At 34.7% G+C, this 20,443-nt stretch overlaps 1 protein-coding gene across 1 annotated transcript; it reads right to left on the reverse strand.

Moving 5' to 3' along the window:
- Window positions 1-3,855: 3,855 nt before the first annotated feature.
- On the reverse strand, window positions 3,856-20,436 carry LOC140159399 (uncharacterized). The gene is made up of 8 exons (XM_072182860.1): window positions 20,199-20,436; window positions 19,232-19,320; window positions 18,358-18,459; window positions 16,807-16,875; window positions 9,341-9,520; window positions 8,638-8,709; window positions 7,377-7,491; window positions 3,856-5,386 (listed from the first exon to the last, which is right to left on the reverse strand). Exons 1-8 carry the CDS (start codon window positions 20,418-20,420, stop codon window positions 4,844-4,846), a joined length of 1,392 nt encoding a protein of 463 aa, XP_072038961.1. The 5' UTR covers window positions 20,421-20,436; the 3' UTR covers window positions 3,856-4,843.
- Window positions 20,437-20,443: the final 7 nt, after the last annotated feature.

Consider the following 20,443-nt stretch of genomic DNA (forward strand, 5'->3'; position numbering starts at 1 on the left):
TTGTCACTAAACAAACCACCTAGCATAAACATCATAGTACGTCTTTTCTGATTGGCTGAACATCAACTTGGTAAAAATGGAGGTAAAAATTGGCTATCAATCAAGTGCTGGGCTTCTGCGCATGCAGCGGTTGATGGACACCCATGCGGCGATATAAATCCACACAATGCACATGAGTATGCAATACACAACTATTTGAACATTAGGCTACAATAAAAAAAAACCTGTTCTACAGCCAAACCAACCCAGATTTTCTGTTTTTGAGATTAAAAAAAAAATTGTATGCATTTAAATTCAGCTGATTTTTTTTTTTTTGGAGGGCCAAAGTGGACTGCGTTTGATAGAAATAATTGTAAAATCAGTAATTTATTTTAACTGAAATAACATGTGCAAAATTAACAAGGGAAAAAATTGTAAAAAGAATTAGTAATATATTTACAGATTTTAGCGATTTTTAGAGTTATTTGCTGAAAAACAAAAAGCGCTTGACAAATCGTCCCTACTTGAAGTCTGTCGGCCCATAGAACATTGTAGAACAGAGTTTTGTCAGTCGCCTTATATTATTTTATACATCTTCAGTCAAAGTGCATAATAAATTTGTCACTGAAAACAAAATATACAGGCTGTATCAAAATGATTGTTACACCAATAAATATGGTATTTATTCATTAGGTTTCACTGCCTGAACAGAATTGATCTGTATCACCTCCTTTTTCAACCAAATCGACGGTAGTAACTCTTGTAGTGAGGGACCAACATTTGACCACAAATTGTCTCAGGCAAAACTCACTTCCTGGGAACTATTACCACACAAGGTCATTTTTATGTACCTCATTGACCCATTTGTGTCATATACTGCCTCTAGATACAATGACAGCCTGGTGGTGATCTGGTCAACTCATTGGCAGACACCAACCTCAGGAGGGAATTCAATTTTTGTTCAATTTTCTTCAGGTAGTGAAACCTCATGTAAACCGCCTGCTTCAAATTGTAACATTGGTCCCTCTTAAAATGACCAGAATTGATAGTTTAAGGGGGTACTACACCTCTGGCCAATTTTGTGCATATTTTTGCATTTTTCTCAAAAATTATAGCGCATTGGTGACAAGTAAAATATGTATATTATAGGGGCAAGGACTACAACTAATGCACTGAAAATTCAGCAACTCAAGGCAAGTAGTTATTGATTTATTGATCAAATATTGGTTTTCCCTCATTTTTGACTGTAACTCCACAACTGTTGTCTGTGTTGAAATAAAATTTCCAGCGCATTAATTGTAGTCCTTGCCCCTATAATATATGTATCTTACTTGTCACCAATGCGCTATAATTTTTGAGAAAAATGCAAAAATAGGCACACAATTGGGCAGGGGTGTAGTACCCCCTTAATGACTTTTTATACCTTAATATACAAATTAAACAGAACGTATGTTGCATTTTGATGTACTAGTCTTGTCCATAATCACAGAAAATACTGGGTAACAATCATTTTAATGCATCCTGTATCAAATCTAATCCTTAAACATAACAACACAAATTGCAGATCTATCTTAAGGGATGGGGTATGAACGTTTGGACAGTATTTATTGTGGGACAGAATTGCATTCTGAATACGAAGAATGTCCTTCTGATATCAAATAATTTTGATTTTTTGAAATTCGCAATGTAAAACACATTTTATGGCAAATGATCAAAAATTGATATTTTTGATATTTAACAGTAATCGAAGTAAACTTTATAAATCTGATGATTTATACTTAAAGTGTATGTAGGTGGGATGAACAGTCGACGATCAATTGAAAATTTTGACCTTTCGTATTGAAGATATGGATTTTTCCCAAAAACACAAAAAATAGGTCTTTTTGAGGAAAAAAATCCATATCTTCAATATGAAAGGTCAATTGATCGTCGGCTTTTCCTCCCAGCTACACACACTTATATATATCATTAGATTTATAAAATTTACTTCGAGGACTGTTATATATCAAAAATGGGGAAAAATATCAATTTTAATAATTTGTCATTAAAATTTGTATTATATCGTGAATTTCAAAAACTGTAAATTATTTGATATCAGAAAGACATTCTTTGTATTCAGAATGTAGTTCGATATTTTTGATGTGCTCTCATGTCTCACAAAAAATACTGTGGAAACGCTCAAAACGCTCATTCAAGATCCCTTAAGCACTTAAAAGAAGTAGCTTTCTTTGATAGTTCACAGAAGGACACCTTTTATCAATATTGGCTTCCTAAATTGCATATATTGCTTTATTGCTTTATAAATAAAATAAACTAACAATGAAGATTTATGTTTCTGCTTTACTCTAAAGAGTCACCAGAGTAAACAAAATTAAATTATGATTTATTAAATATTTATTGAAACACTTGTTAAAGGCTTGCTCTATACAAAATGCTACATGTTTTTGTTATAATTTTTTTGGTTCAGGGGAGGATAAGCTGATGTAGTCAATATGACTTGCAATTAGGGATTCAATTATATTTCTCATTCTTCATCACCGTGCAAAAACAATGCGACCGGGTCATCTGTTTAGGCAAAAAAACACCAAGTTTGTTTCCTGTAGCACGTGCATTTAGTTTTTGACGGCTTATGTGCGCATTTGAATTTATTTTTCACTTACAAAGAAAAAAAAGAAAAACCCCAGGAAAAATCGCAAAAAAAAATAATATAAAACACTACTGGAGTAAACATTTACACATTACACAACAAATAAACAATATAAGTATTCTTGAATATGAAGAAATATGATTTTTTTTTGTGTCAGAGAAACCCACTGTAAATTCCCATTCCAATTTACAGCGAAAAGGGTATTTTTTTTCATTTCAAGACATGGATTTTAAAAAAACCAACGCATTTCGCATTTGACTTTTTGGACCTGCTACAGGAAACAAACATGTTTTTTTTTGGGGGGGGGGCCTTAAGTGAAGTAAACCAAGCAGACGCGAGCTGTTAAGTGGTGGTGATCAACCATGAAACATGATTGAATCCCTTTCAATAATGACAAAAATTATACTGCTGTCAATAAACAAATATTATTATAGACTTCGGACATTGGCTTCGGATCAGAGATAGGATAATTTTTAAGTGCTCAGTATTCAGCACCCTCTATGACTGGTCTGCTCCCTCTATATTGTCCAGCCAGGGCTGGCCTCAGATCTGCCTCTGATACAACTTGTCTTGCTGAGATCAACAGTGTTAAATTGCTGAAAACTGCTACTAATAGGTCTTTTGTCCATTCAGACCCACATATTTGGAACAATCTGCCCACTCCGATCAGGGAATCAATTACATCTTCTGGTTTCAAAAAGGGTCGAAAAATGCATCTCTTTGCTGCTTATCAATAGCTTGTTCCACTGTACTGTGGTCATAATTTTTTAAGTTCTTTGTATTTAATTTTTCTGTAATGTGAGCATGCTTCTGTCTTACTGCATCCATGCATACACTTATTTGTAAGTGAGGGTTACAGTGGCGTAGCCAGGGGGTGCTGGGGATTTTTTAAGGGATGAAATGGGGACGGCAAAGAGTAAAATGTCATTAAAATGACTAAAAATAGTACGGAAAATTGGGCTTTGCCCCTCACACTAAAAGGCTGGCAACATTGCTGCTGTTTACCAAGAAAGTGACTGGAATTTCATCAATTTAAATAATTTTCCCCCCCTCTAATATTTCTTGCCCCCTCCCACTTTTAAGGCAAAAAAAACCCCCAAATTACACAAATTTCCACTTTTTGCAGCAATTTTGTGCAAAATTTGTGATCAACTTTTTGAGTTCTTTAGCTCATTTGACCAACTCTGCTCACTCTGCTTCACTCATGTGGTTGGTGAAAAAAAAATTTATAGTAGGATTTGTTAAATATATATTTTTTTTACAAGTTAACAATATTTTAATTGTTTGCTTACAAGAAAAGAATGCAGTACCGTACATAGAATCTGTACTTTTTAAATATTGTATAATGGGATATTTTTGCTGGATTAATTTTTTGCAATTTTATCAATTCTGGACAGTTTAGTGGGTGTTTAATTTGTGTTACATTAAGTACTCTGTGTAATAAATATTTTCGCAGGGTTAAAATTCGCGTCTGCCTGTTTGATCGCGAATAAAGCAACAAATAACCCCCTCCCTGCAAAAATTCTTCACGTTACAGTACTTACAGTGCTCTATATTAAAATATTTCTTCCAACTTCACATATAAAATGTGAGCAACTCTGCTCACTATGCTACACTGATGTGGTTGGTGAAAAAACAACATATTAGTAGGCTTTGTTATATTTTTTACAGGTTAACAATACTTAATTGTTTGCCTACAAGAAAATAATAAAGTACATAGAATTTGTACTTTTTAAATACTTATCTGCTCTATATTAAAAATATTTCTTCCAACCTGACATATAAAATGATTTCAGATATTCTCTATTCTCTATACACACATATCCCAGCTTTAAATTTCACTACACTACATTATAACCAAAATATATATAAGCAATATCTTATATAGTGCATCAATGCTCTGCGTGCTAGCCACAGGTTTCAACATAAAAAGTTTTGAGATATTTTTCTCAAAATATCAAGAGCTATCTCAAGAACATCTGAACCAATACTAGGCTTGTTTGTACTCATTTTAATGCATTTTTCATGCCGATTCCAAATATGATCATGAAAATGTACAATTCTGAAATTGTTTTGAATTAAAAAAAAAATGAAACTGGTCGTCTGCAGTCGACACCCGTTTGGGGAGAGTTAACTCTTTGCACAAACATTCTTATCCCAATATTGCCACATTATTTTGAAAGTCTATAAGAGCCTTTCATTAGAGGTTATTAAGTATTACAGTTCTGTTGATGGTAGGACCACTCCAATAGTATCTCCTTCTTTGTTTTTGAACACCACCGGTTTGGTCACCTCAGGTGGTTTAGGGAATTCCTCATCTTGTACTTCAAGCTGATTACCTGTAGGGGTAGGGAATGGAGGAGGAGGCGGTGTTGGCACTCGTGGATGCGGGGGTGGTGTTGGTGGTGGAATGATTAGATTATCATCTGTAGATTCAGGCTCAAAGAATGTGATCAATCCTTTCACAGGATTAGAAGATAACATTTGTCCGCCATCTATCTCCTCGTAACCTTTGACCTCATCAGTGTCATCTCTGATCTCTTCACTTTGTCCACTGAATGAAGTCTCATCACTTGATTCTCTGTCATTTGTCTCTGCGTCATTGTCGGATTCCCACTGACCCAATGTGACGAATGGCATGTCATTTTCATTGCCAACAAGGATGTGGACCTCAGTGGGCGACTTTGGTGGTATTAAAGCGACCTCATCCGATTCTTTGTCAAAGTCGTCGGTTTCATTGAACATCTCCATTGTTAGTTCCTTTATAGTGAGAAACAAAGAAAAAATACATGATCTATATATGTTGTATGGGAAAATACATAAAACAAGTGTTGATATTGCTCATAAGGATGCCTTCAATATTTGCAATTTCTTTAAAAATTCTGATTTTTACACATTTGTAATGTAATTGAATGAACTAATATCACTTGCAAAAAAACCAAGGCCCATGGTGCTGTATTTGTAACAAAAATCTTTTTTGATAAAATCTCAGAATCCCAAAGGTTAATCATCCAATAAAAGTTGCTAATAAAGGTATTCACAATCTAGGCCAGTGGCTATTTTTATACAAGGTTCACTCAAGTCATTTAATAAGGTGCTGGAACTGATCAATTTTGATGTCGAAATGAGCAAAACTGTGAGCTACACTTTTTCCTTTTAAAAATTAATTTTCTCAGCCAAATGAAAATCAATCATTTTTCAGTAAATATCAAGAAAAACCCATTAATGCTTGACAAAAAAATATTTTTTAAATCCTGGTGTTAAACATCTGCATGAAATTTAGTCTTCTAGTCTAAGATTCTTAATTTTAGCAGGCCTGAACGAGACCCCTTAGCATTTTGGGGGGTCAACTTTTTAGCTTTTCAAAGTAATATAGTTCGCTAATGAAAGCTTTTTCCCAACTTTCTAAAGTACATCATACGGGGCTATATATCATAGTTTTGTCAGAATTTCCATTTTGATTGCACCCTTTTCCACTTCCGACTGTCCCAACGTGTGAAATATATACCAATGGATTGATGATTCTGCATGCCACAATGGAAATATTGATTATTTCGGCTGGTTGTACTCAAAATAAAGGACTGAGTTTGACATTTTGGCAGTCAGAAGTGAAAAATGATAAAATCAAAATGGATATTCTGACAAAACTATTGATGAGGTAACTGGTGACATCACATATTTATATTCAGAACCCCCTCTGTTGATCCCCACAGGGTAAAAATAATACACATTATCTATGATAGAACACATAAAATCCCTCCCAAACCCAATTTGCAAAACCTTTGTTGTTTTAATGTTTTGATATTATGTCTCTTGTATCACCTGTAATCAAGTTTGATAATAATTTTTGTATTATTTGCTTTGAAATCAAAAGTTTATGCAAAAAAAACTTTCTCCATGTAAACTATTATACAGTTCTTTGCCTGGCAGTTGTCCACATCAAACCAACAGAGGGCGTACTCAATGTAAACAAATGTCACCTCATCTATAATATAATATTATAGACCCATACAATGTAGCTTTATAGAGTTGGGAAAAATCTTTCATTTGTGAACTATGTTAGTTTGAAAAGCTAAAAAGTTGACCCCAAAAAAGCTCACAAGCAAAGTTTAGGCCTGTCAAAATTGAAAATTTTACACTTAAAAGACACAAATTCATGCCTGCTTTTAACACCAGGATTTTTTTCAAAAGGCACATTCAAGCATTATGGTTTTATTTGATATTACTGCAAAAAATACAATTATAGTTTTATATTTGACCGAGAAAATGAATTTTTAAAGAAAAAAGGTGTGCCTCAGAATTGTACTGATTTCAACATGTTTTGATTGATTTCCAGCACAGCTATATAACAATAGAGGGTGTTCTTGGAATGTTTCATTTACATTCATTATTTGTAAACCTGCAAGAAGCCGCAAATTACCATGTCAAGTATCACATAAATCAGTGTAAAAGCCTTAATGGGCAACTTTTGGCTACTTCGAAATTTAAAAAAAAAATTTTAGTGACACTAAATCATGTTTATTTTGAAACAGTTTTAAAAGGTTCTTGACATAATGAAGAAATATTAGATAAAACAAAGCAAGATTTGCTCAGAAATACTCTTTTGAACCACCTGGACTGGTTTCCAGCAGCAGTGATTTATTTGCAAAGCTCCATTCTGATTGGTGATTAAAGTGAAAATATCATGTAGCTGACCAATCAGAGGCAATGTTAGATCGACAGGTAGTGCTCAGTGGGTTAAAATACCAACCTGTGATTCTGTTTCCCATAACATGATTTTAGCTTTTTCAACACTTCCTGTAGAATGTACACTCAATCTAGGCTGCAAGATTGAAGCTGGTCTGGATGCCAACCACACATCCGCTCTGGAAAGGAAAAGAAACCAAGAAAAAAAAAATCAAAAATCAGATATTCTGTAAAAAATATTTTGCCCAACTGCCGCATCAAATTATCAACATGTACGAATACAGCAATTAAAGCACAATAATACAAAAACAACTCTTTTAGGGAAAAATTGTGGAGCCTCATGGCGTCATGCCATGTGCTTCAGCAACCAAATATGCGAGTCGTAAACATGAAAAGAGAACACCTGGGGCACAAAAAATTGAAAGAAACAAGGCAGTGAAAATGCCACTCCTTATCAGACATTCTGCTTTGGCAAAAACAATTTGGGGTCAACATTTTCACAAATTCTATATGCCAGTTGAAAATGTGAAGGGTCTGTGTGTTCATGATACCCACAGACCCGAATTGGCACTTGGCAGTCCTGTATCAAGAGCTTAACAAAGCGAATAATGTTCAGTGCCCAAAGAATTCAGGGATGGGATTCTTTCACTGATTTGAGGAATTCTTCCTGTTTAACTTTTTCTTCCCTGTACAAAAGTATAGGAGATTCATTAATTTTCCTCCTTTTTTATTGATCCTCCATCTCATGGCAGAGAGATGAATATCTTCCTGCAGGTATCCAGGAGCTAGCGTTTGTAACCGCATTCAAACTGTGGAGGTACATATCATGTTTTACCACATACCAACTATGGAGCCTGCTTGCAACCGTGGAGCTCCACAGTTGAAATGGGGCTTTTGAGCCATAGAAGGGGTTGATTTTTGATTTGATGGCCTCCACAGTAGTATGAAAAAATCTCCCCAATTTGAATGTGGGTGTGTAAATCCCTCCAGTTGGAACACACACAAACCTCCACACTTGGCAGCATTTACAAGATTGTGTGGTCGTGCACACAATTAAATAAATATCGTCGGCAGAGTGCAACACTATCGTAAGTGCAGTAGAATGCAATAGCTGCCATTTGCAACATTTCAATAAATGTACTTACTTTTAACCAATAACACTAGAAAAAACACCTATTAGGAAAGTATACAGAACATCAACACTTTACAATGAGCATGAGGGGATTGTGCTGCAAACAATAGGTGTTTTATAAAAGGCAGCTATTACATTCTACTGCACTTGCGATAGTGTTGCACTCTGCCGACGATATGGTTTATATACTTACGTTGATTCTGCTTCATAAGCTAGATTCACTTTTCCTGTCTGCAGAGCCAGTCTTGCTTTATCAGCTTGCATTCTGAAAATTCAAATTTACCATATGACAATGTTAATCTCAATGTATAGAAAGTGTAGAAAATGCAGAGACAATAATTATAGTCTGTCCACATAGAAGTACAAAGTAAATAGACCTCGGAAACTTGAGCTATGAGAATAATAATTTCAGTGCAATGCTTCTTAGGCGCGCCAACTGCTGCGCGATTTGTTCGTGTGTGACTCAAAGCATCGACCCCCAATGCCACAGATTTGGTTTGTACTTATGTGGACAGACTGTAGACAAATATCACATTTGAAATCAATTCAATCCACACACACCCCTATGGAAGACACACCCCCTAATCTCCCACGCAGCGGGTGTAAATTTCAAATGGGGTTACCTGAATGGGTGATTCCAGTTGAAATCTACACCCCCTTTGTGGAAGATTACGGTCATGTCTTCCATGATAGGTGTATGGATATCAATTATAATAGCCAATTTATAGCATGAAATGTAAAGGTTAAAAATTTGAGAAAATGGAAAAAGAAGTTTGTCAAAAATATGTTGGCATACTTTGAGTAGGAAATATAAATGACCTCCCCCTCTCCAATTCCTTGTCCGATCAATGAACCCAACCACAACAAGCAGGGTAAAGCCTGTGTAAGAGACTTACCTATCCCATGATAAGAAGAGTGCAAACATACAAAGGAGACCAGACATAGCAATAAGTCCAGCCACAGCGAGTAGGGCAAAGCCTGCATAAGAGACTTCTGTATAATAGATATTACTGGGTCGTCTGATATTTAAGTAGTCTGGTATACACAATATCCAGCCAGGAGTTGCATCTAAGGCACTGTATGATAAGAAAAAAAAATATCTGATGATAATTTTAAAGAGCAAATAATGTGCAATATCTTCATTAGGCCAATATGACAAGTTTTGTTGCAGAAGGCAATACACATACCAGGGGGCACTCACATGTAAAGGTGGTACAGCTATGTGCGGCGGTCAAAGGTCCATTTTTCAGGCTCTCCCGCAGTTACATAAGACCTACATTTGGATCCAGTTCTTTGAGCCTCAACCTATGACAATTGTAGCTCTTTAGCTAAAATTTGGAAAATGTTGAATTTTTTAGTTTAGCTCCACAACCTATAATATGGCCCTAAAATGTTTCAATTTCAGTTCATCAAGCCTCTATTTTCCCTGCAATTCAGTTCTTAGTTTCCGAAGTTCGGCACTCTGCACCGCACACCCCTACCAAAATGTTAGTGGAGTGCTCCCAATGTGCGCATAGCTTTTAAAAATCATTGATTTTGTGCAGTACTTGAGTCATGTCCTTTTTTACCTTATATGGTTTTCTAGGTTATCAGCATAATTAGGGAAGCCTGCAGGATAGAAGTATTTTCTGATGTGGGGTGCTGGAAATTATGGACCTTTCTCAGAAAAAAAAAACTTGGCTCATTAAATGTGAAGCCCTTGTGAATTCCACATGATCCCTTAAATTAACTGGAAATGGTTTAGGTCTAAAAAGAGCAAGTCATCAACTTAGTGTTATTCCTCTACCATTGTTCCATACTTTATATCATCATCAGTTTATTTAAGCAATTAATTATGTGCAAAGAAAACTCTCTATTGTGGGAACACTTTGACTGTCACAACCCCCATTACCATACACAGGTGTGTAGTCAAATCATCAAGAGCTGAGAGAAAAATTGTTGTGTTATCCAGAAAACTGGTGGGGGGGGTACTCACATATAAAAGGAAAACAGGGGTGTGCTGCTCATGGGTCCTAGTTTGATAAACAAATTGCTAAAATGGGCCCCAGATTTGAAAAAAAGGTCAAAAACTGTCAAATCAGCCATTTTTTATGTATAAAAAGGTTCAATCACCACTAATTATCTATTACACAGGTTTCAACGGGAAAATTGTCAATTTCGTCATATTCAGAACTCTCACAGTTAAATGCCACTAATATCAGGTAAAACTATATGATTTAGATGCCAAATGATCAAAAATTCAACATAGGTTGACCTGATACTTTTCTTGTTTTAACGCACTGAACCGTAAACACCTTAAAATGGCAGTGCGCCCTCAAAACTGAAAGTTACAATATGGTAGGGCGAATATTAACTAAAAACCGATGCCGTGTGTATGAATTTTGGTAATATTACAACAAAAATGTCATACCATGAGAGAAAATATACCATTTTGAAGCATGATTTTAATGCAGTCTTTTCAGATGCCATGCAAACAAATAGTTACTCATCGTATTTCCATGCATCGCCCATGTCTATTAGTGGTGTATAACCTTTACATGGGTCCCAATTTGATAAAAACTGTCAAATCAGCCACTGTTTTTGGCAAAAAAATCCCTAAACAAATGTAATTCGAGTACCCACCTCCCCCGGGCCAGATAGGCTGATTATGCAGATTTTATATGAGATTGGTGCCCCCTCTCTGTCAATGGTATCAATCATATTTTGATCACTTCAACTCTAGATGGCTGCTCACACTGGGCTATTCCAGTTGAAATCCATATTGACCCGCTATGGAATACATGACCTTAATCTCCCAAACAGGAGGGGTGTAGATTTCAAATGGAATCACCCATTTAGGTACCTCCACTTGAAATTCACACTCCATTATGTAGAATAAAGTCATGTTTTCCATTGTGGGTGCATGTATTTCAACTGGATTAGCCCATTTTGACCTTATATTTCAGCCATAGAAACATGGGCCTAGAATTTTGCTATAAAAATTCACTGTATTTCAATTTGTATAGCTTGCAAGCCACTCAATTATTCTATACTGGTTTACAATTTAAGAAATATTTATAAACTTATATTAAAGGGGCATTTTGTGATCCACAGCCTCATCCCCCCACTTTTCTCAAAAAAAAGTTGAGATTTTTATATCACTGGAAACCTCTGGCTACATAATGTTTATGTACAAAATATTTCTTGCAGATTAATTCGTTTAGCAAAAATATCGTGAAATTTGAATTTCGTTCTGGTGCACCAGAACGAAATTACAACGCATTGTCTATGGAGCAGTGTAATACACATAATCATGCATAACTCGCAAACGCAAAATCGGAATCAACTGAAATTTTGGGAATAGGCCTTTTTCGTGGATATGTATTGAAAAATGTCATAAAAAGAGGATGCTAGGATCACGAAATCCTCCTTTAAGAAATATTTATAAACTTATATTAAGAAAGGGTAATGCAGTACCTAAATAATGTGTCTGAGGAAGTAAGAAACATAAATTATGGGCAAGCTGCATTCATTTCTATTCAATTACCATAAAATAGTGCAATTTAAAGAGAAAATATCACTTTTTTGCCCAAGTATTTTAAATTCTTTATTTTAAAGTTGAGTGTACATGCGTATCCACAGCGTAAGTGACAGCACGTAACCCGGAAATATTGTATGTGCAACTAAGCGTAATGCTGTGCGTAGAATGTGCCCTCACATGATCCGTTTCAGGACAAATCACGTTGTGCGATTTTGAATAATGGTCTGTGGAGGTACACAACACAAAAAGAGAGTCCTCACTTATGTAACCCGACATATACCGTAGAATTCTGTCTAGAAGCATATATGCCTCTAAACGAGGGTTTTTTTAACGAAAGATATGAAAGGCCAATACCCTTCTCAAAAACATTGCAATAGATTGGTCTTACAAATATACATGTTGGTACAGCAGCCTTTATCAGTAATATAGTTGTTCAAACTCCAAATAACGTTTTTGTTGAGAGTGTCTGCCTCCTGTCTCTTGTGTCAAAAAAACCTCGTTTAGAGGCATATATATGCTTGTGGACGGAATTTTACGGTATCTAATTTGATTGACACAGTCGTGTACAGCATCTGGTAAACTCTAGTTTGAAACCACATTTCCTGCCAACAGCTTTAACTTGACAATAATAATAATAATAATAATGGAGGGTTCTTAGTAGGTGCACAATCTTCAAAAGAACTCAAGGTACACAACAATAAAGACAAACAAGTCACATCTGTGAATCTGGAAAAGCATTAAGAAAAAGATTAGTTTTAAGTTGCTTTTTGAACTGAGTAAGCATCATGCCCAAGTATACAGCAATAAAAGCAATGTAACATTGTAGCAATACATGCATTTCAAATTAACAATTAAATAAACCGGGCACTTAGGGTAGTCGATAGCTGCGGAAAAGCGAGCTTGGCCATGCCTTGAATTCCAACAGCATGATTGTTTTAATAAAATCAGTTGCAACTTTTGAAAATGCACCAAATTTTTTTCAGATTTATGACAGGTTATGTAAGTAAGTGGGGAGTTTCTTTTTAGTGTTGTGTTTAGAATATAGGCTATAATATGGTTTATACCTTTCTATACAATACAGTACACAAATTTATTTTATTTATTGATAATAAAAATGCAATTTCTATCAAGCATAGACTATGAAAACGTAATTTATCATAAATACTTTTTACTCATCTTTGTCATAAATTTAAAAGTTAAAAGTATGAAACTACTGTGAAATATATAAAATTTGTCCACCAATCCTTGGATGGGTTTAAACTATATATTGTATGTCTGTACTTTGGCATTACTGTGGAAGATTTTATAATTTGTAAATGGGGGAGGGTGGATATAAGGCCAAAATTAATAGACTGGTACTTTGGTCAAACACACCAAAATTATTATTGGGGTTGTTGTCCCCAGTTCTGGAGCTATACTGTTCATTATTGAACATGTAGGCCTTTAGCATGATGATCAGAAATGCTTCCCTCTTCGTTAACTAAATCATGTCATGACATATCCCAAATTTATTTGCTGAATCTGGTCCATGGAGGCCAAAGGTGGGCAGATTGTGTCCCATATGATCACACACAAGAAAAAGCAAATGTAGAGGATTGTGCGAAAATGTCTCATAAATTGCAGTTATACATAGAATATTACATCATCTCTATTTTTAGCACTGATATCATGATTATGCCTCACAAAATTCTACAATATTCTTAATATTTCAAAATTTGTTATAAGACGACAATTACCAATCCATCACAGCATGAAGCTACACAAAAACTTTATTCTGATGATAACAAAGAAATTGCCATACGTATATTATATACTTGAATAACAAGCCAATAATATAAAAATAGTTTTATTTATTTCAATAAAATAATCTCAGCAGACTGGCTAGTTTTAAAAATTTTGTTTACTAGTGTACGCCTTTCATTCAATACATGCTTTTCTTTTATGACGATGCTTTGAAGAATTTTACCTTTGATAGAATTTAGGTTAGCGCTTTTGGACTCAAACCAGACTCTATACAGGGTAATAAAATGGTTTCATAATTTCATTAAATTTACCCCATTCACCAGCTGCTTGATAGAGTTTATACATTTCATTACACAAGGACTTACTGTATTTTGCAAAACAAATAAAATCTTGAGGTAGTATGGGCCATAAACAATTTGCAATTAATTTTTGTGGAAATTTCAATAAAGCTGCCCTTTGGGGTTATATGTTTATATTTCAAGGAGAACTTGCACACAAAAGAGAATGTGATGCCTCCTTCCCTTCTCCAGTTATGAAACCGTTTCGCAAAAAAAAAAAAGGAATTTAGTCAAGCAGATTTGTACAGATTTGGATCTAAAATGCACAAATTTTGGTAGAAGCACAAAAATGTCGGAAAGAGATTTATTGCAGCTTCAAGAAAGCTGAACTTTGGAGGTTAGGCTATATGTTTATTTTTCAAGGAGAAATCACATACACAATAGAAAAACGTCCTACCTCCTTCCTTTCTCCAGTTATAAATCCGTTTTGCAAAATACAAAAAAAAAAATTGATTTATTACGCCTATATTACAGCTCCAATAAAGCTGTCCTTTAGAGGTTATAAGTTTTACTTTTTCACAGAGAACTTGCACACAAAAGAACATAAGCTATAATACGTGACACGATCTGGTCCATGGGGGGCCAAAGGCGGCAAATTTGAAACTGAGATAAAGGGAAAAAAATGGAGGAAAAAACAATTAAATACATAAGAAAATTGACATCAAAAAACTTCATAACTTAAGAACCAAGTTTGCTAGACCTTGGGTGTTTTCAGTAAATGATAGCCTATTGTATATGTTATGTAATAATTATAGTAACTCAATTTTCAAAAATGCCTCCTTTGGCCCCCATGGACCAGATCGTGTCACATATTGTCTAAATTAGTTTTGCATTTTGCAAAATGTATTTATAACTGGATAAGGGGAAGAGGTATGACATTCTTATTTTGTGTGTGAGTTCTCCTTGAAAAATAAACATATTTCCTCCAAAGGGCAGCTTTATTGGAGCTGTAATAAATCTGTTTCTGAAACTTGTGCATTTCAGATCAAACAAAATCTGTACAATGAGTGGTGCAGACTGCATAAAAATGATCGGTAGCCCATCAATTTTTATGTTTACTGCAAAGCCTGATTCTTCCAAATAAAGCAAAAGACCCTCTTCATATTAATGAATAATTTTATGACATTTTGAAATATTTATCTAGCAATTGGGCCATAAAAATGTTTTGTCACATGTCCCTCGAGCGATTACAAATCCAATGCGGTATGCATTTTTTTTTGTTTTTTATTTCATCAATAAATCAGGTTTTCAGGGGGTATTTTGAAAAATCACCGTTTTGGGCCCATTAAGTTTTGCCAATGGCAATTTGTCTTCATATTTTGAAAATAAAATAAAAATTGTGAAATAAAATTTTATATTTGAACGTTTTTACCATCAGAAATCCAATGCGCGCAGGGGGGCATGAGACAAACCTATTTTTTTGCCTTAGGATCGTATATTTTAAATTTTGATGTGGCAGTCTTGCCCAGAACAATTTCAAAACTGAACAATATTGGGGTAAATTTGTTTTTTTAATAGATGCACTATTTAATCCTGCACATTATGACACCACATTAAATCCAATGTGACTTCAAGAAGTAAAGTTACAGGCAATTGAATAGACGAAGGTACAGTTTTAAAAGTGACAAACCGGCCTATACAAGGCGTAAAAAGATTCAAACAAGCGCAACAAAGAGACAAGACAGTTTCTTCAATGAAGCGTTATTTAAAGCAGTTTTTATTTCAGTTTTTACTTCTCTGTGCTTTTCATAACTTTCATTTTATTGTCAGTTCTTTTGTTTCAGTTTTCTTTTGTTCCTTTTGTTTTAAATTAAAGCCAAACACATAAATTAGCCATTCACTACTCTCAAACCAGATGTCTAGTCTGTGGAGTTTTGAATAGTCCAGTTTGTCACTTTTAAAACTGGACCTTCGTCTAATCAAATGCTTGTAACGTTGGTTCTTGAAGTCACATTGGATTCAAGGTGGTGTCATAATGTGCAGGATTAGATAGTGCATCTATTAAAAAACAAATTTACCCCAATATTGTTCAGTGTGATTATTTTTCCAAGTGTAAGGATACTTTATTGGTGCAGTATATATACTTTATGAGTTGTACAAATCTGAGTTTGTGGCTACTTTCATTGCAAATTAAGAATAAAAAAACACATGCCTTTAATAGTTATTCAGGGTTTGAACCCTGGCTGTGCCTAGTACGCTCTTATGGAAAAATTTAATTAGCTTGAAATTGTCACAACATTTTAAGAAGCAAATACTTTAAAACTAAAATAGTCCATGCGCCTTTTAAAAAACAAGGACATGTTGATACAATTGTACTCACTTCTTGGATTCCAAGAATTTGGCAAATTCTTTGGAATATAACTGCACTTACAAGCCGTCTAGGGGGCACTCTTAATTCATCATCCAATTTACAATGTCACAACATCTTAAGAAGCAAATATTCATTTTATGAAGCAAATGTCGATACTATTGGGCTATTCCAGTTGAAATCCACACTACCCCTGTGGAAGATTTTGGAAATATCTTCCACAGGGGGAGTATGTTTTTCAAATATAATTGGTCAGGGTTTATCATTTTGAAACCCATACTCCCCCTGTGTTATAGCTTTACCTATATCTTCCACAGCTGGAGTAAGTATTTCAAATGGAAGTTACCCAATTGTGTATTATATTCAAAATTGATACTCCCTCTGTGGAAGACTTTAGCTAAATCTTCCACAGGGGTAGTGTGGATTTTAAATGGAATAGCCCATTGTACTCACCTCTTGAATTCCCAGAATTTAGCAAATTCTTTGGTTTTAACATTAACAGCATAAAACCATACATCCGTCCTAAAAAGATAAAACAAACAATGATTTATATTTATTAAAATGCACTTTATGCTTTATTTAGATATTTTAAAAACCGGAAAGCTTTTTTTTACTTCAGTACTTCAGTAAAATCAAGATTGGAGAGAGACCACAAGTCAAGACATATCTAGTAATATTTTGTCAAACTCTATGCATCTCCTATAGGTTTTTGAATAATGTAGTATCATTTAATAATGAAGTATTGACTACAGTTTGATCAGCTCGTAATCGGCGGGCATCGTTAGGCTTTTATCACTACGCCGAAGAGTAGACCCACATTAAAAGTGTCATAGTTGACCCGTCTGGTCTCTATTGTGCTTGTTAAAGAAAAATAAACAACATATCAGACTTGAATGGATAATTTGACATGCTCCTGGCAAGATGTCACAAGAAAATCCTCGAAATAAAATATATAGATATTAATCCGCGATGCTATAAGGCCCGCCGATTACGAGCTGATCAAAGTATAAAAGTATATAAAAGAAAGATAATATGTGACACGATCTGGTCCATGGGGGCCAAAGGAGGCATTTTTGAAAATTTAGTGAATATAATCATTACTTTCTTCAAACATTAGGCTATCATTTACTGAAAACACCAAAGGTCTAGCATACTTGGTTCTAAAGTTATGAAGCTTTGTGAGATCTATTTTCTTATGTATTTTATTGTTTTTTTAGTCCATATTTTTGCCTTTATCTCAATTTCAAATTTGAAGCCTTTGGCCCCCATCAGATTGTGTCACATATAGCTTTCTAAGACTAGTGGCACATAAGAACAAAGTTTTTCACCATAGATAGAGGTACTGGAGCAGATTGAGGGGGCACATGACAGGGTATTTTTTTGTATTTTTTTCTATTGCATTTGTCAAATCTGAGTAGGGGTATATGTCGCCCGGTGCCTCTATATATCGAGAATTTTGAAATACTCGATATATACGATCGTTATTGGATCGCATACAGCTGTTGGCAGCTGTGTTCATTCAAATGAAATTTTACAATAATAGCTACCCTCTTTAAAGATGTCTTACATATAAGGTTAAGGGATCTGGAATGAGCGTTTTGAGCGTTTTGATTTTTTCTCCAAAAAGACCTAATTTTTTTTTTGGTGTTTTGGGGAAAAAAATCCATATTTTCAATACGAAAGGTCAAAATTTTCAATTGATCGTCAGCTTTTCATCCCACCTACATACACTTTAAGTATAAATCATCAGATTTATAAAGTTTACTTCGAGTACTGTTAAATATCAATTTTTAATCATTTGCCATAAAATGTGTATTACATTGCTAATTTCAAAAATCAAAATTATTTGATATCAGAAGTTCTTCGTATTCAGAATGCACTTCGATATGTCTGATGTGCTCTAATGTCCCACAATAAATACTGTCCAAACGTTCATACCCCACCCCTTAAGCCGAGAGTGAAAAATTGAGTTCCTTGGAAACTCTGGATATAACCTTAACTTACCACCTTGGTTGAATAAGTGATGAGTCTTGTGTTTCTCTTAATAAATATGCTCTCACATCTTCAACAAATAGCACATACTCTGGTATAATATCAGCAAGACATCTGAAAATGACAAAATAAAAATGCAATATCACTATAAAATAAATATAGTTACAAATTAGAGGAAGGATGCACAAGGATACAATTTTTAAAAAGCTAAAAAGGGTCAAATTTTTTATAGTATTATAGGTTAAAAACTGTATTATTTGTTGAAAATGAAGTTGGTCAAAATAATGCATGTGTGTTGAAATATTGCAGAGCTTGTGCCTTTGATGCATTAACATCTCAGTGCAAGTGCTTTATCTTGTCAAAATTTTGGCCAAGTCTGTAGTCTGATCATTAATACCTTTATATATATCATAAAAAAGAATAGGGCACTGTTAAAGTTGAAATTTTCTCTCAATTACTTTTTTGCACATTTCAAACTGTTTCACATATGCGTACATTCATATCAAAAGGATGCACTTGTCAGCTGCTACAATTTTGACATAATACTATAGTAGCTAGGTTATTTACCAGACATATCTCTAGTGGAGGTCACTTCAAGTTCAAATCATCCCAAAGTCACATGGTTATGATACAGAGAACATTCCTAAACCATGTGACATGGGGATGACTTGAAGTGACCTCCGCTTGAGATAAGTCTGGTATTTTATTCCTAGCTATTATGAAAAAAGAGATGCATGTAGCAGCCAACAAGTGCATTCTTTTGATTTGGATGTACACATATTTTAAAATTTGCAATACTAAGCTTTCTTACACTAATAGAGTGCAAAAAGTTCTACTTAAATAGACTGAAAAACAAACACAGAAACTAAGGAATTTGACAATGTACCTTACAATTCCTGCTACCACCATTTTCACTTGGTCTGGTGGTTCATCCAGAGATATTATAATGTGCTCATAAACTAAGAGGATCTTAATCTGAAACAAATAAAAAACAAACAAACATACAAATAGGTGTAATGGTCTAGGATTGGAATATTCCAGTTGAAATCCATACAACCCCTATAGGATTACCCGAATGTGCGACTCCATTTGAATCCATACTTTTTGCACTTTGATCAAAGCTCACAGAAATATGTGACAACTCTCATTCTTTCTCAACATCGGATAAATAAACAGCCCCTTGTTACTGAAATCCATTCAAAATGGATGAAAGAACTTGAAAAACCCTCACATTTTATCACCTAAACCAGAGCCAATGGACCACAAGGTTTTTTATGAAATCAGTGCATCCATAAGTTGTGCCGCGCATGCAGATAAGCATTGCACAGACGTAGTGTATCTGTGCATTAAAAAATTGTGTGACTACGCAATGTGATGCATTGTCGAGTGTGTGTACACCGCTGGTTCATCAAAAATTTTCTTTCCTTTCAAATTGCGAAACAAGACTAAAATAGTGAAATAAAATCCCTAAAAAAATGCAGCTGGGGTTTACACATCAGGTTTACACAAATAACTGTACATCGTAAATATGGGTTGTATTTTCAGCCTTTTGGTATTATGAAGCCTTTTGCTAGGCCAATTTTGGTATATGGATGGGTCATTTTTTCAAATTTTACCTAAAAAATACCTGAATTTTGCCTAACAAGCCAAAACTTTCAGAATTTGTCCAAAAAAATTCAGCTGCCAAGTGGAATTTTTTTTAAAAATTTGACAGAAATTTGTGACTTTTGTGATAGTGATGGGTCCAATTTTCTTGGAAAATTGGTATATCAATGGGTCCACTTTCATATTCACAGTGGCACATCCCTACCCAAACCAAACTTGAGTGCCCCCAGGTAATATAAACCACATACCTTGGCATCAATTTGTGTAGACTGGTCCACATCTGCCGTTTCATCAGTCACAGTGACATCATAATCGCACACAGCTTGTTCTTCATCAAATTGAGCTTGCGGTCTATCCAGATGTGTATACAAGGAATCCTTCACCAACAGGTCACCGCTATCATCAATGGAGTACTCTGGACTTCCATAGCATTCACGTGGCTGGTCAGCTTTAGGTGCAATGGAGAACATCAAGGTACTGTTCAGATCTTCAT

This window comes from Amphiura filiformis, chromosome 8 (assembly GCF_039555335.1).
Source record: "Amphiura filiformis chromosome 8, Afil_fr2py, whole genome shotgun sequence".
Classification (NCBI taxonomy): Eukaryota; Metazoa; Echinodermata; class Ophiuroidea; order Amphilepidida; family Amphiuridae; genus Amphiura; species Amphiura filiformis.